This window comes from Suricata suricatta, chromosome 6, assembly GCF_006229205.1.
Source record: "Suricata suricatta isolate VVHF042 chromosome 6, meerkat_22Aug2017_6uvM2_HiC, whole genome shotgun sequence".
NCBI classification, from domain to species: domain Eukaryota; kingdom Metazoa; phylum Chordata; class Mammalia; order Carnivora; family Herpestidae; genus Suricata; species Suricata suricatta.
In genome coordinates this window covers 23104661-23122171 of record NC_043705.1, presented here as the reverse complement: position 1 = coordinate 23122171, position 17511 = coordinate 23104661, and the positions used below count along the sequence as shown (strand labels likewise).

At 35.9% G+C, this 17511-nt stretch overlaps 1 protein-coding gene across 3 annotated transcripts in view; it reads left to right on the top strand.

The window, feature by feature from the left end:
• The window catches only part of FNIP1 (folliculin interacting protein 1), a 143887-nt gene that overhangs the window by 50708 nt on the left and 75668 nt on the right, over positions 1-17511 (top strand). For all 3 annotated transcript variants that reach the window (XM_029941866.1, XM_029941864.1, XM_029941863.1), the window contains exon 2: positions 9390-9516. In XM_029941866.1, the coding sequence (XP_029797726.1) occupies positions 9390-9516 (127 nt within the window). The remainder of the gene's footprint in view (positions 1-9389; positions 9517-17511) is intronic.

Genomic DNA, 17511 nt, shown 5'->3' with positions numbered 1-17511 from the left:
CTTACTCTCTTTCTTTTATTCTGTACCTTAATCTGTTCTTAGCCATGCTTTGAATCTAACTATGAACTGACTCTCCTCTCTTTTTGGGATGCTCCTATTCTGACTACAACTTCATATTCTTTGATCTCTCATATAAAATTACTCTCTAACTTCATTGAGACTACTGTTTTCTGTTTTTTCTTCCTTCCATCACCTCCATCCTGACCTTGTTTCCTGTGCTGATATATCCAGAATTTCTTTTTCAATATCAGTCTTAACAGCCTTGCCCCTGGTTTTCCATTGGAACTACTCACAAAATTTCCTGTTAAATACACTGTCTACTTTTGCCCCTTCCATACTTAGGTTTACTTGTGATAATTTAGAAGACTAGTCCTATTGCAGATTTATTATGATTGTTAGCACAGCTGGCTTGACAGTGCTTTGGCTTATGCTTTTCTTAGGGTAGCACTCCCCCCTACCTCTTTTGTTTTTGATGACTTTGTCAGACCTTTATCTCTCAAACCCTATATCCCAGTTTGGGCCACACATCTCATATATACTTAGGTACATGCTTGACTTCTACTTTTCAGAAAAAACAGAAGTGATCAGTATAAGTGCTTATTAGTTTCTTCTCTTCAATCTGAAAACTTATCTCCATTAATTTTCATTTGTAAATCCTTTATTTCCTGACTCAATAAGTGCATTTTGTAGTTCATTAACCTTAGCCAGGATATGTGTCCTAACTTGTTTGGAATCAGTCCAACAGTTTTAGTTTTCTCTGGTTGCTTTTAGACTGTTTCTCTGATACCTCCCCATAAAATCGAAATATATACATTTAAGTGTATACCCTTTTAGGATAGAAAGATAGGCAGATAAAATGAAATTATACACACACACACACACACACACACACACACTCATATGTATAAATGTGTATATATATGTATAAAATATGTATGAAGATCTGTCTTCATTTTATTTTCCTTTAATTAAAAACTTCTTGGGGCGCCTGGGTGGCTCAGTCGGTTAAGCCTCCGACTTCGGCTGGGGTCAGATCTCACGTTCGTGGGTTCGAGCCCCGCGTCGGGCCCTGTGCTGACAGCTAGCTCAGAGCCTGGAGCCTGCTTCCGGTTCTGTGTCTCCTTCTGTCTCTGCCCCTCCCCCTCTCATGCTCTGTCTCTCTCTGTATCAAAAATAAATAAAACATTAAAAAAATAGTTAAAAAAAAAAAAAGAAAAAACTTCTTGAAGCTTCACCTCTTTCTCTACCTGTCTGGGTGACCATGGACCTTGGTTGCCCAAGATGATCTCAGTTTACTACAATGTGTTTAGGGCCCTCCTTTACTTTCAGATCTCTGCAGTTTACATGGTGAATTGTATGGTCACATTATTCCTGTCTCTTCCCTTTTCACAGGGAAACAGATAGCACATACTACCGTAATGGTCTCGGCTCTTTTCCCTTCATTCCATTGCCATTGCTATGTGATCACTCCCACTCCACCTCCCTTCTCCAATGAAAGGGTTCTTGCAAGAGTACCAAAGACTCTCAAAATGCCAGATCCCTTGGACACTTTTAGTCTTCATAAATTTTGGCTTTTGGTACTATACAGTATTCCTTTCTCTATCTTATCTTCTTGACTTTTTTTTTTAAATCTTCCTTGACTTTTGAAATAACATTTTACCATGGGTTTTCTCTTTTCTCTCTAGTGGTCTGTCTTTACTGATCGTCCCTGTCTTCTCTGCTTCTTTTCTCCGCGTTTTTTTTTTTTTTATTGCCATGTCCTAAAATTCTAGTTTATTGATCCATTATTTTCTTTTCTCTTTAACTAATATGTTCTTCCTGAATGATTTCACTACCAACTATGTGTCAGTAACTCCTGTGTCCAAAACTCTAGTCTCAGCTTTCTTCATGTGCTCCAGACCATTTTTTCATCAGTCTGTTGGACACCTTTCTACAGCTGTGTTTTGGACTCTTTAAACTCAAGTCTGTTTATGTCCTTATCCCAAACTTCCTTTCCTCCTGTGTTCTCCACCTTGGTTAATGGTATCTGTTTTCATCAAATTGGAAATCTGGGAGTCAGCCATCCTCTTCCCTTACTCCCTATATATTGTCTCTCAGGTCCTATCTCTCTGTCTCCTAAATAATATCTAGCTCTGTCCCTTTCTTCCTGTCTTCATGGCTATTGTTTTGTGAGTTTATGACATTATTCTTACCTCTAGATCTCCCAGTCTCATTACTTCTCCAAGTTTCTGTCAATGTGATTTTCTGAAATGCAGAAATGATCTTGTCACCTGTTGTTTGACACCCTTCTTTACTTACTGCCTGAATGGTCAGGCTCTTTGGTGTTTCTGTGAAGGGCTTCTCAGTTTTGATCTGGCACCAGCTCTGCCTTTGTAGCTCTGCTTTGTAGTGTGCTTCACTGCACACTCCTGAGCTAGAGTCACTATGAATTACAACACATGCTGTTTTCTTCTTTCAGCGAAGAGAATGGTTAGCTTTAAGTAGTACTTCCTGCTTAATCTATAGTACAGAAGAATCGGTTAAGATCCTGTGCTCCAGAGACATACTGTCTGGAATCTAAACCCAGCGGTGCCATTTTTAGTAGGTAGCTGTGTCATTTTGGGCAGGTCACTTACTCTAATCTCACTGCCTTAGTTTTCTTACATATAATATAGGAATAGAGTTGTTATGAAGATCAAATGAATTAATGTTGTAAATATTAAATGAATCAATACAGGTAATGCACTTAAAACAGTAGTTGGTATGTAATAGATAATGTATTAACTTTTATTTGTTATTTATTGTGTATCACTTATTATTAATTTTTAGTGAGTCCTTACTGACCTCCCTTTGCAAATGTCTTGTCTAGATTTTAAGTTCGCCTCAGCGTAGACTAAATCAGATTGATAAATTGATTATTTTTCTATTAGACTGTGAACCCTCTCATGGTATAGTCATCTTTTCTTTTCATGTTTAATGAATACTTTTAAGTCAGTGAATGAATATATAAAGAATGTGATAACAGAAATATTCCTAGCCCCTGGCATTGTGCCTTCAGTGTGGTAAATGTTTAATATCTCTGTTATAATGAGATGTCTGTAATATATGTACATAGTTTGGTTACATATAGTGTTGGTTTTTTTTTTTCCCCTACAATCCTCTTAAATTTTTAAATTTATTTTTATTAGTTTTTCATCCTCTTCTTTTTTTAAAATTGAGGTAGAGGGGTGCCTGGGTGGCTCAGTTCCTTAGGCTTCTGACTTCAGCTCAGGTCATGATATCAATGGTTTGTGAGTTCTAGCCCTGCATCGGGCTCTGTGCTGACAGTTCAGAGCCTGGAGCCTGCGTCAGATTCTGTATCCCTCTCTCTCTGCCCCTCCTCTGCTCCCGCTGTGTTTCTCTCTCTGTCTCTCAAAAATAAGCAAACATTAAAAATTAAAAAAAATTTTTTTTAAATAAAATTGAGGTACAATTTACATAAAATACACATCATTCCAAGTGTACAATGTGACTAATTTTGAAAAATATATTCATACATCTGTTTATCTAAAAACCCAGTAAAGATCTAGAATATTGCAGTTTCATAAAGTTCCTTCATGTACTTTTTTAGTCCATTTCCCTTTCCCCCCAATCTCTGACCAACCACTGTTTTGATTTGTATCAGCATGGATGAGTTTTACCTGTTCTAGAACTACATATGAAACTAACAATGTGTGTGCTCCTGGGGCACTTGGGTGGCTCAATTGGTTAAGTGTCCAACTTCGGCTCAGGTCATGATCACATGGCCTTTGAGTTTGAGCCCTGTATTGGGCTCTGTGCTGACAGCTCAGAGCCTGGAGCCTGTTTCAGATTGTGTCTCCTTCTCTCTCTGCCCTCCCCCACTCAGTCTTTGTTTCTCAAAAAATAAGTAAATGTTAAAAAAATTATATGGAAACCAACTTGGTAATAAACTATTTAAAAAAAATTAATAGGGGCACCTGGGTGACTCAGTTGGTTGAGTGTCCGACTTCGGCTCAGGGCATGATCTCACGGTTTGTGGGTTTGAGCCCTACGGCCGGGCTCTGTGCTGATAGCTAGCTCAGAGCCTGGAGTGTGTCTTTCAATTCTGTGTCTCCCTCTCTCTCTGACCCTCCCCTGCTCGCATAAATAAAAACATTTAAAAAATTAATAAAAACAATATGTGTGCTTTTGTGTCTGGATTTTTTCATTTAACAATGTTTTCATAGTTCATCTATGTTGTGTTATCAGTGATTCATTCCTCGTGATTTTGAAGTAGTATTTCATTGTAGAAATGTATATTGTAGGTTGTTTATCTATTCTCCCATTAATGGTCATTCAGGCTGTTCCCAGTTTTTGTGCTATTATAAATAAAACTGGAGGGGACATTTCTGTGAACATATATTTTTGTTTCTGTTGTGAAGTACCTTCTGTTGTGAAGAGAATAATTGCTGGGTCATAGATGCCAAATAATTTTACAAAATGGTTGTCTCCTTTAATGCTCTTACCAACAGTGTGTGAGAATTCCAAGTGTTTCGTATTCTTTGCATCAACTGGTGTATTAGTCTGTTTAATTTTAGCTATTTTAGTAGTGGAGGGTTCTAATTTGCATTTCTCTGATGATTGGTACTGATAGCATCTTTTCCATGTGCTTTTGATCATTCATTATTTGCATACATACTTATGTAAAATGCTCTAGTCCTTTAATCCCATTTTAAAATTGGATTATTTTATTGCATTGTAGGAGTTCTTTGTATAGGCTGTTTACAGATCCTTTCCTCCTAATGTACATTTGAAATACTTTTTTCTAGTTTATGGCTGGACCTTTTTTTTTTTTTAACTCTTTTTTGATAAGCAGGTTTTCAATTTTGATGTAGTCCAAATTATCAATTTTTCATTTATTTATTTATTTTCAAGTTTCTTTACTTATTTTGAGAGAGAGAGCACAGGGGAGGGAGGGACAGAGAGAAGGAGAGACAAAATCCCAAGCAGGCTCTGCACCATCAGCACACAACCCAGTGTAGGACTTGAACTCAAGAACAGCGACACCTTGACCTGAGGTGAGCTGAGATCAAGATTTGGATGCTTAACTGGCTGGTTACTTGGGATTATGTAGTTTTACTTATGTGCTTACTAATGTGCTTGGATCTAGGAATTTGAAGATAAGGGGTGCCTGGATGGCTCAGTAGTTTAAGTGTCTGACTCTTGGTTTCAGCTCAGGCCATGATCTCATGGTTTCATAAGTTCAAGCCCCAACTTGGGCTCTGTGCTGGCACCATGGAGCTTCTTTAGGATTCTTTCTCTCCCTCTCTCTCTGCCCCTGCCCTGCTCATGCTGTCGCTTTCTCTCCCAGAATAAATAAATAAACTTAAAAAAGAAAAAATACCAAAGACGAATAAGCTTTTACCACAGACAGCTTTCTTTCTAGTGGAAGTGGAAGAAAATATAAACAGTTAAAAAGAACAGTGTGGAATATACTATTAGGTTTCTAAGCTAAAGTCAGTGTAATTTCAGAGTTCAGTAGCTAACTCTGCAGCTGGAATTACCAAAGAGCTTCCACAGAGATAATATTTAAGCTAGATCTTTAAGAATGAATGGGAGTTTTCCAAGGTGGTTGAGGGTATTTCAGGTGGAGGTAGAAGCTTGTACAAAGGCATGGAACTGTGAAATTGTGTGATTTGTCTTTGCACCTTTGAGATCAGTGTGTTGATATCATGAGTAACATGAAATAAGTCTGGAAAGATTGATCAGGACCAGATTTTGATTATTTTTATATCTAAGGAAAGGAATTTAGATTTTATTCTTTGCGTGTCTTGAGATCACAGGGGATTGGATGAAGGAGATGGCGGCCACTGCTCATTCAAGGTCTGTTGTAATAACCTCACATCTACAAAGCCTAGTTTTCACTTTTTTGAGAAATTTTTGTCCAGATAGGCACTTAAAAAATGAATATCCCTTGTTGGCTCACACGGCATTTCCTTACTACTCCATTCTATCACATTTTATTGATTCCTTGTTTTGATTTCTTTATTTCATCAGCTATTTATCTCAACTTATCATGTCCACTTATTTCTTTACTTTGCTACTGCTATTTCTTTCTTCCAGAGCAGGTACTTACTTATCTCGCCCTCAACAATGCTTGGCACTTGGTAGGCACATATTTGTATTGAATGAATGAATGAACTATTCATTCTAATAGTTAATATCTTAAACCTCTAATATCTTAAATCTAGTATTCTGCCCTTTGATGATGGTTTTCTATTCCTTGTCTTCCTGCTCTGTAGCTCTTGATATTATGTCAGCACTTTGACCCCACTGCCTTCATTTTATCCTAATCTGTTAGCTCCCCCCTTCTGACTCTTACCTAACTAGCCTAGATTCCACTGACCATCATTCCAGGTATATTTTTCCTTAGTCTTTTGCTCCATCTCTGAGGCTTCCTTTTGTTTTTCTGCTACCTTCCTATCATAATCCTTACCTTGGGTCACTCTGATCCAAATTTGAGGAGTGTTTGTAGAGAAAATGATCTAACTGTGTAGTTGGTGGCAAGTACATATTCATAGTCTTTTTTTTTTAATTTTTTTTTCATGTTTTATTTATTTTTGATACAGAGAGAGACAGAGCATGAGAGGGGGAGAGGCAGAGAGAGAAGGAGACACAGAACCGGAAGCAGGCTCCAGGCTCTGAGCTAGCTGTCAGCACAGAGCCTGACGCTGGGCTCGAACCCACAAACGTGAGATCTGACCTGAGCCGAAGTCAGAGGCTTAGCCGACTGAGCCACCCAGGCACCCCATATTCATAGTCTTAAACATCATGTAGACTTCCTGAATTGCTCAGAAACCTTATGTTTCCTAGTCATCACAGTTTTTATTCCCACGTCACTATTCTCTATTTTACTCTCTATGTTTCCCACATTTTACAACTTTTTTTTAATTTCCCTTCATCTACTTTACAAAGAAAATAGAACTCTTAGAATGAATTTTCTCAGCATCTTACTTTTATATTTACAGTTCTTTCTATATCTATGTCCATCTTTGCCTCCTTTCTTTCCATCCTAGTGCATGGATTATCCATAGATATTATACTCTATATATCTGTCCAACTCCATTTCTTTGGAGACCTTGCTTTATCACTCATCATTTCTCTTCCACTTCATATTCTTTGTCATCAGTATGTAAATATGTTCAGATGTGTCCTATTTAATAACAAAACTGTCACCCCATGATATCTTTTCTTTGTTTCCTTGACACTTATCCTAAATTCAGTATTTTCTCTGTTCCTATTCATTGTTCAATCCTTTGCAATCTGTAGAACTTCCTTAGAAGTTTCCTTGCCATAGTCCCCAGTGACCCTTTGTTCTAAAGCTAGTAGATGCTTTTTAGTGACTGCCGTGGTATTTTTTCTTCCTCTCTAGAATGTCTTTTTTCTGGTTTCCATAACACCTCTTTCTATATTGGTGTATTCTTTTATAGTTTCCTTTGCATAATAGCAAACTGCAGTTTGGCAAATCACTTCTTAATGCAGATGTTTATTAAGAATTAGAAAGGAGAAAAAATTATATTACTGTCAAGAATTTGAAATGAAGATGTTTTATGTTACCAGTTATGGGTCATTTAAGATGCCTTGATAAGGTTAGTGTTATGGCTCTCTTAAGAAGGTGAAGGACCCCAATCAAGAGTTGTAACTGATGGGGGCACCTGGGTGGCTCAGTTGGTTGAGTCTCCGGCTTCAGCTCAGGTCAGATCTCACGTCAGTGGGTTCGGACCCCGCGTCGGGCTCTGTGCTGACAGCTAGTTCAGAGCCTGGAGCCTGCTTCAGTTCTGTGTCTCCTTCTCTCTGCCCATCCCCCTCTCATGCTCTGTCTCTCTCTGTATCAAAAATAAATAAAACATTAAAAAAAAAAAAGAGTTGTAACTGATGGATTGTGAGGAATTGACTGTTCAGCCTGATGTTAATTAACAACAAACAGCAATTAGCAACTGTCTTGTCAGCTGTAGTGTATTCAGTTCACTAGACAGGTATATTTACCATACAGTTTGTTGTTTTTTCTCTTTCTCTCTTTTCCCTTATCTTAACTCACTTCATAAATTTTTTAAATTACGACAAAGAATGCATATATAAATGTACATAAAACAAATGAAGTGGCTTTTTATAAAACTCTAGAGAGAATATTGATGTAAACACCGTACAATCTAAAAATAGAACATAGTGCCCAGTCTACCAGGTATGTGCCTTCCTGGCTATACCACCACCACCTCCATCCTTATACCCAGAGGTAACCACTCTCAAAGGAAGCTATCACTTCGCTTTCCTTTTAGTTTTAAAAACTAAATATGCATCTCTTTATAAAACTTTACCTGATTTAAACTTTGTGTAAATGGAAAAATATAGTAACTGTGTGTGTGTGTGTGTGTGTGTGTGTGTGTGTGTATGTTATTGTCTGTTTCTTTTGCTCAGCATTGATCCGGCAGCTGAAATTCATTCATTGTATTTCTTATGTCTGAATATATAGAGTTTGTATGTACCATAATATGTTTATCCATTCTACTCTAGATGAATATTTGCATTGTTTACATAACAGTGGGCATGGCACGGAATTGGTAGTAAAACTAAGAAATCAGTTTTACTAGATTTTGTCTGTTTACTATATATATTTTGAGGAGTGCCTGAATGGCTCAGTTGGTTAAGTGTCTGACTTGATTTTGACTCCTGTCATGGTCTCATGATTCATGAGTTGGAGCCCTGTGTTGGGCTCTATGCTGTCACTATGGAGCCTGCTTGAGATTCTCTCTCTCCTTTCTCTCTGCCCCTACTTCCACTTGCTCTTGTCCTCTCTCTCTCTGTCTCTCTCTCAAAATAAATAAACATTAAAAAAATAGGAAAACTGTTCTCTAAGGAGATTGAGGCAATTTTTACTCATACAAACTTTAAATGAGAATTTCTTCTTCCTCATTTTTTTCCCTGCTTGTTATTATTTCTATAAGTACTTAACTGCTGTTACTTAATCTGAAAAGTGTTTCTGTTTTTACCTTTCTATGTAAAGAATAGACAAAAGCTGTTTAAAAATATAGGTTAACATAATGGCCGTCCGGGTCCATGCCATGAAACAATGTGTATTTTCATTACATTAAATGAAGCCACATATTTTTATTAAATTAACCATTTTTAGATTCATATGGGATGACTATATTTTATATACACTTCCCACAACTTTTGTTTTTACTTTTTAATCTAAAATGTCATTGCCGTATGAGTTTTTAGTCCTTAACTAACTGATGGTATTTAATAGAAAGAATTACTATATATTCTATAGCAATAACACAACTTAGGGTTTTATCATATAGGTTTTATTTCTAGGAATTTATGTGGAGTGTTTATAAGAGTAACTAATGGAACTTTATTTTTCTTTAAAGTTGGCCTTTGCCAGAGTTTGATCCAAGCCAAATTCGACTGATTGTGTATCAAGACTGTGAAAGACGGGGGAGAAATGTCTTGTTTGACTCCAGTGTTAAGAGAAAAAATGAGGACATATCAGTATCGGTGAGCATTATTATTGATTTGGTTGAAATTTAATGTCACATATTTAATTCAAGAAAGAAAGAGTATAATTTAAATTATGGCATTTTTGTTTGTCATTACAAAACATCTTTATCATTTTTTCAAAATTAGAGCTGTGATTTGAAAAATTTCAAAGGAAAAACTTAATTTGTTATCATTCTTGCATAAGAGAGCATTTTACTTTGATTATTTATTTTCATACCTACTTGTATTGTGAGATATGATTAGAGTCCCAGAGATCCTTATTGAGGATCTGGTCTAAACCTCCCATCTTACAGTTGTGAAAAGTGTGACCTAGAGAGGTGAATTTTTAGTCTGAAGGAGCAAAGCAAGTTAAATCTCTAGCCCTTAGTCCATATTTCCCTCTGCTCTACAGTGGTAAAAAGAGCATCTGTTTTGTTAACTTTCAATGTAATATTTTGAAATATATTATGACTAGTTTAGGAGTAGTACATGGACATTCACTTGGTTGTCCAAGAAAATGTTAACCTTAAAAATAGATACTCCAGTTATTTTACCAGCAGAAGGTGGGTTTATTTGGGAATTAAAAAATTTGTAATCTAGGACAAATAAGCTGAAGCAAAACCATAGGCAAATTTGAGGAACAAAGGAAAGACATGCTTTTTTAAGGAGAAAAAGGGTAAGTTGGGAAGGCATAAAAGGGGTAAACGTCCACTAGGGATAAACTGGGGAATTTGAAGGGTCATGGCTTCTCATTGGTGGAGCTACTGTGGGTGGTGGCTGCGTGAGGAGAATGAGGAAAGCGTCTGTCTGTTCCTTGGCTGGAGTAGAGAAGTACCATCTGCATGCAGGGTCAAGTCCCTGCAAGGTCAAGTCTGTCTTTTTCCTTTGAGTCTGCAAGTAGCCATGAGTGCTAGGGCATGAGAGCTACCACTGCCGAACCTCCTAACTCCATTTTAGTGAGGTTTCTCATTACTAGTTTTCACAAAACCTGGGTATTGCTATTATCTTTGCTTCTGCTACTGCTAAAGACTCATTCCTTAGGTCTTAATCTGGAAATTGAAGTCTGAAATAGTGTTTTCTCCCTTCCTCTAAATTAATAATTTTCACTAACAATTTGGTAAACAGCTGGAAACAAAATTCTTTGGGAAAGCTTTTCCTACCAGTAGAATTGTCTGTTAAAGCAAACAGTATTTTTGAGACTTAGGAGTTTATATTTATGTTGTTAAAAATATTTGATATATTGCCATAGTCTATTTTATTTATAACTGCATCTTCAGCATCCAGCACAGTGGCATATAATAGGAACTTGCCTAAGTTTTGAGTTAATTTGATTGCCAGGTTTTATAGTGTCCCTTCTAATTACCAACACATTTCTCAGTTTTCTGGAGATGGTGCTTTGTTTAGATTTATTAACCATTCTTTGGAAACTTTTTTCAGTCTGATTAGAAAAGAGCATTGTGGAATGTTCTTAAATATTGTTTATTTGTGCAAATAAGTAGGTATTTATAAGTACTAGGCACTTGGAGATTTAGCAGTCTCTGGTCCTTGGTGCCTACAAAAAGTTATTCTTTTAGGGGAAGTAGACATTGAACAAATAAGTACACAAATAAGTAATACGAACTTGTGATTAAGTGCTGTGAATGAAACACACAGAATGCTTATGAAATTCCATAGGATGGAACCCAGTTTTCCTCAGTTTGGATGTAGGGATACTAAGAAAGGTCTCGCTGAGGAAGTGAAATTCAAGCTGACATCTGAAGAAACCAAAGGCGTAGAGTAGGGGATGAATATTCCTGGTAGAAGGACTTGCAAGTGGAGTCTACAAAGTGACTTAGAACCTTGGTGAATTGAAGAAACTAAAAGAATGTCAGTCTGAATTGCTAGTAAGTAGTATGTAAAGTAGCTAGAGATTAAACTGGAGAGAGACAGAGAGCAGGAGCCAGTATATTTAGGGCCGTATCAGTCTCTGGGTTAGAAGTTTAGATTATGTCATAAATGGAGAAGGAAGCCACTACCAGGATCTTGTTAACATCATAAAAAATCATTTTGGTAGAGAGCCCAGAAATAAACACATGCATATATGATCAATGACTCTATGGTACAGGAACCAAGAATATACAGTGGAGAGAAGACAGCCTCTTCAGTAAATATTGGGGAAACTGTACAGTCACATACAAAAGAGTGAAACTAGACCACTATCTAATACTACACAAAAACTGACTCCAAATGTATTAAAGACTTGAACATATGACCTGGAAGCACAAAACTCCTAAAAGAAAACATGGGCAGTGACTACTGATGGGAGAAAATATTTACAAGTCATACATCCAATAAGGGGTTAATATTCAAAAAATATAAAGAACTCAGTAGCAAAAAACCAAACCAAAACAAAACAAAAAAGCCAGTTCAAATAAGAAACGGACAAATTTGTATAGAAACTTTTTCCAAAGAGGACATACAAATGGCCAGTAGTGCAGGGAAAGGTGCTCAACATCAGTAATCATCAGGGAAATGCAAATGAAAACCATAATGAGATATATCATCTTACAGCTGTTCAGAATGGCTACTATTAAAAAGACAAGAGGGACGGACACCTGGATGGTTCAATTGGTTAAATTTCCGACTTTGACTCAGGTCATGAACTTGCAGTTTGTGAGTTTGAGCCCTGTATCAGACTCTGTGCTAAAGCCTGGAGCCTGCTTTGGATTCTCTGTCGCCCTCTCTCTCTGCCCATGCCCTGCTCGTTCTCTCTTCTCTCTCTCTCTCAAGAATAAATAAAGATTAAAAAAATTTTTTAAATATGAGAAATAACAAGTGTTGTTGATGGTGTAGAGAAAAAGGAACTCTTGTGCACTGTATATGGGAATGTAAATCGGTGCAGCCACTATGGAAAACAGTAGGGGATCCTTAAAATATTACAAATAGAACTACCACATTAACTAGCCCTTCCACTTTCTTATGTTCATATCTACCCAATGAAAACACCTCAAAAAGATAAATGCACCCCCATGCTTATTGCAGCATTATGTACATTAGCCAAGACATGAAAGCAAGCAAAGTTTACATCAGTGGATGAATGAATAAAGAAAATTATAAAATATACAGTAGAATATTACTCAGCCATAAAACAGAAAGTACTTTTACCATTTGTGACAACATGGATAGACTTTGAGGGTGTTATTGTAAAAAATAAGTCAGAGAAAGATAAATACTTTATTATCTTGCTTATATGTGGAATCCAAAAAAAGATTAAAGTCATAAATAGAGATAACAGGAAGTGGTTGCCAGAGGGAGAAGGTGAGAGATGGACAAAATGGGTGAAAGGGGTCAAAAGTTTCAAACTCCCAGTTACAATATAAGTCATGGGGATATAATGTCCAGAATGGTGATTATCTTTTAAAAATATTATATATTTGAAGTTATTAAAGGAGTCAAAGTTCTCATCCCAAGAAAAAAATTGGTAACTCTGTATATTGATGGATGTTAACTAGATTTATTGTAGAGGTCATTTTGCAGTATGTAAAAATACCAAATCATAATGTATACCAGAAACCAATAAAATGTTGTATGTCAATTATATCTCAGTTTAAAAGATATAGTGAAAAAAATCACTTGCTGCTATTAGAGGAATGGCTGATGTGGAGAATGAAGGAGAAGGAAGTGTTTGGTGAATCCAACAGTTTGGTTTGAATAGTTGAGTGAGGAGATAGCTTCATAGTGACAGGATTGTAGATGGTTACGGTGGCGGTTGAAATCCAAGGCTGCAAATGTGATAAGCATGTATTTAGACCACTGAAAGTTCAGCAGAACTAGACAGAGGCTGACAGATTGCTAACTGATAAATATTACTTTGATTTTTTTAAGGAAATATTTATTGAGGTTTTTCTTTGCTTGATAGTGTTCCATTGAATTGCAGCATATGACCTCTCATTTATTATCTTAATTCTTACTCATTTTGGGTTTTTTTTCAGCATTATTACTTTTATCTTATGCAGCCTTGTGAGTCTTGACTCCTGCTGTTACTTGAACCCTTCCTCTTCACCTTTTCTGGAATGATGCTTTCTTGGTTAGCCTTCTCTCTTGCTGATGTGTTTCACAGTTAATTTCTTTACTTTGCAGACATTCACAAAGCCTCTTTACACAACACCAAAAATGATTATCCTTTTACTTTCTCCTTCATGTCTCTCTCCTTCTTTTTCTTTTTCTTTTTCTGTGTGTGTTCTTCTCACTCTTCATTCTTAGCATCTGTTGCTGTCTCTCAGTTTCTCCACCTCACTGTCAGGCTATCTGTCCTTTCTGTCTCCTGGTCTTTCCTTAATGTCTCTTCTTAGTCTTCTTCACGTCTCTTGGTCTTTTCTCTGTCTCTCTATGTCTTGGTATTAATCTGTCTTCTGGCTCTAATCTCATACCATCCACTCATTCTCCCGAAATTTTCCTGTAAGCCTACTAATTTAGGAAAAAAACAGACTGTTCTTCGTGTGCCTATGTGACTCAGTAGATTAAGCATTTGACTCTTGATTTCAGCTTAGGTCATGATCTCACAGTTCATGAGGCTGAGCCCCACCTTGGACACTATACTGACAGCGCGAACCTGCTTGGGATTCTCTCTCTTCCGCTCTCTTTGTGTCTCGTGTTCATGTATGCACACATTCTCCCTCTCAAAATAAATTTTTAAAAAAGTTTAAAAAAACTGTTGTCTAGGCACCTGGGTGGCTCAGTCAACTAAGCATCCAATTCTTGATTTCTGCTCAGGTCATGATCTCACAGTCCTAAGAGCAAACCTTGAGTTGTACTGTGTGCTGGGTGTAGAGCCTGCTTAAGATTCTTTTTCTCCCACTGCTCCTCTCCACACTCTTTCATGCACCCTTGTATTGCAGTCTATCTTTCTCTCAAAAATAAAAAGCCAAAAAACTTAAACCCAAACTTTTCTCTAGATTCATTGGTGACTAGAAATTAAACAGCCTTGAATATCTTCAGTCTCTTCTTGTTTTGTATGTCCTCATCCTATGTGCCATCTCCCTAGATGAAGATTTGTCCACTTTCAGAGTTCATTTTTTGTTAGAACTTTGACTTCCACTTTCAGAATTCATTTTATTAGAACTTTGACTCCTTTCTGATTGTTCTAGGTATATTCCTTTTTTCCTATACCAAAATTCTCATAATTCTTTATTCATAATTTGTTCATAGGCTTCTATATTGTAGCTATATCTTTATGTGCATTTATTATTAGATGGGAAAAAAGACAAAGTAAAAACTTCATCTGTTATTTACCTTAGTTTCCTAAACGCAAACTACCACACATGTTGTAAGAAGTACTCAGGACATGATTTGATCAATTTTAGTTACAGTTAGGAAGTTTATCATCAAAATCCTGTAAATACTTTGATGAAAAATTTCATATGTTCCTTTTGAACACTGTGAATGACATCAGACTACTCATTGTTTCCTCCAAATTGCAAGCTGTTTGAATCTTTAAGTGATTTTTAAAAATCTACTTTACTATTACTGTACCTTTGGAACATAAATCATGTGAGTTCTATATAAGCAAAGAAGGACTGTGTGAGTAAATGATAATTTTTTTTACTTCTTACACAGTATTTTGAATCCATATATAATGATGAGATAGTTTAGACATTAGCAGTTTTCTGAATAAAGGTAAGTCATTAAACCTTGTCTTTGTAGAGCAACATTCTATTTTCATATGAAAAATCTGGAAGTCATTTCTCCTATCCTTCCTCTTTCTTAGTTTAAAACAGTCTGCCAGAGAAAGTAAGAATTATAAATATTAATTCGGACTTGTATTTTACCCAAAATTTTATTAAGAACGTGCTCTTATTTTTTTTAATGTTTTCTTTTTTTAATTTATTTTTGAGAGAGAGAGACAGCATGAGCAGGGGAGGGTCAGAGAGAGAGGGAGACAGAATCTGAAGCAGGCTCCAGGCTCGGAGCCGTCAGCATAGAGCCCGATGCAGGGCTTGAACGCATGAACCATAAGATCATGACCTGAGCTGAAGCCGGACGGTCAACTGACTGAGCCACCCAGGCACCCTGAAAGTATGGTCTTAAAATTGAGAAAGTAATATCATAAATTATAAATGGAGAATTAAGTTTTATAATGTGATTCATACGAAATTACTTTACTGTGTTTCCTTTACCAAAAAGAAATGAACATTTTCCAATTTGGAAACAGCTTAGGTCAACAGTATTTTCCAATTTGGTTTTGGTATAGGTCATGATCTCACAGTTGTGAGATCAGGCCCTGCATTGGGATTTGCACTGGAAGTGGAGCCTGTTTAGGATTCTCTCTCCTCCTCCCTCTGCCCTTCTCCCTCTCACACTGCCTGCATACACTCAGTCTCTCTCTCTCCAAATAAATGAGCACTGTAAAAATACCTATTGAAATCCCTTTAAATAAGACACATGACAGAAAGTTTTCTTTGTAAAGATGGTTCACTTTATTCACTTTATTGAGTATTTTAAATTTGGGATGGGAGGGGGAAATGCATATAAATTTTTACAACGGCATACTGATTCATAGCTGGATTTGGTTGAACCAAGGAATTTTCTATGAAGAGCGTGACAGCATCTTAAAAGGATAAACAGATTATCCTTTCCATGCAAAGAAAATACTATCTCTTTAGAATATATTTAATGGGTTTGATAGAGAAATGAGGAAACTGTGTGTTTTAGCTTTTTAATTCTGTGACTCATAAATTACATGAATACTTTGATTCTGTGTTAGAAATTTGCATGCTGAAATGTTGTCTTATAATGTTAAAATAAAATTATATTGATTTCTATATAGATTCTCAGAACATGTATAGTTCAGCTTTATTATATTTTATAAAAAATGACTTGAGCTGTAAAGATTACAGTGAATATATTCAGTGACTTTAATAAAGTAACTTACCTTGTTCATAAAAGAATTATAAAAGAATTATTTTTATTTTTTACATTCAGACCTCAGACTTTATTCATTTTATAGCTGAAATGTAAAAATCATTGTGATGTTGTTTCTTTGTACTGATATAGCCAGTTGGGTCCTTTGTGGTTTGATTCCACGATACTCTCCTTATTTTGGACATTATTTTTGTTTTAATGATAATATAATTCTATTTCATGAGTTCTCAGTAAAATTAATATGGTCATTTACATGCTTTAGCTTTTATCCATTATATACAAGTATAAAATTGTATATCAAATGCACATAAGTTTGGAAAGGTGAATACAAATTACAATGTGTGAGAGTTTTGTACACTTTGAAGCATTATATAAGTGCTAATAGTTGAATCTTAATTATGATACCCAGTTTGAAACATTGGATTTCAGGTTATTGGGGCTATATAAAAGATGATGTACAGAAATCAGTAAGCTCCATATATACTTAAAGGTTTCATTTAGATGATAACGAAGGATATTTGTGGGTTATACTCACTGTCCTAAAGTTGTCCATTCTCTCTAAGTTGCTTTGTAAAATAATGCAATCCCAATAAAAAATGCCACCCTTATTGTTTTTGGTGGAGGGTCTTGTGTGGGACTTGGTAGAGGAATCTGAAGTTCAAATGGAAAAACATAAGAAGTAACTGGTTGGAAAACTCAAAAAGGACAGTAAGGATGAGCTAGCTATACCAGATTTGCAAAAATACTTTATGTTTCACTAATTAAAACTGTGTAATTGGCACACAAATAGGCAAAAAGATTAACAAAGTAAGATAAAGGAATGCAAATAGATCCATATACATGCAGGAGTTTAGTATATGTTGAAGACATCATTCTAAATCAATAAAGATTATAAATGGTACTGAGTCACATAACTATTTAAAGATAAATTTGGATTTATACTTCAAGTATATTAGACATAATAATGTAAAAAAGAAAAACTACAGCATTACCCAAGAAAACATTAGTTTATATATTTTTGTGAAACGAAGGCTTTTCTATTTTGACTTAAAATACAGGAAAGTAAAAGGATCATACATTTGATAACCATTATACATTTAATGGGATTTATAT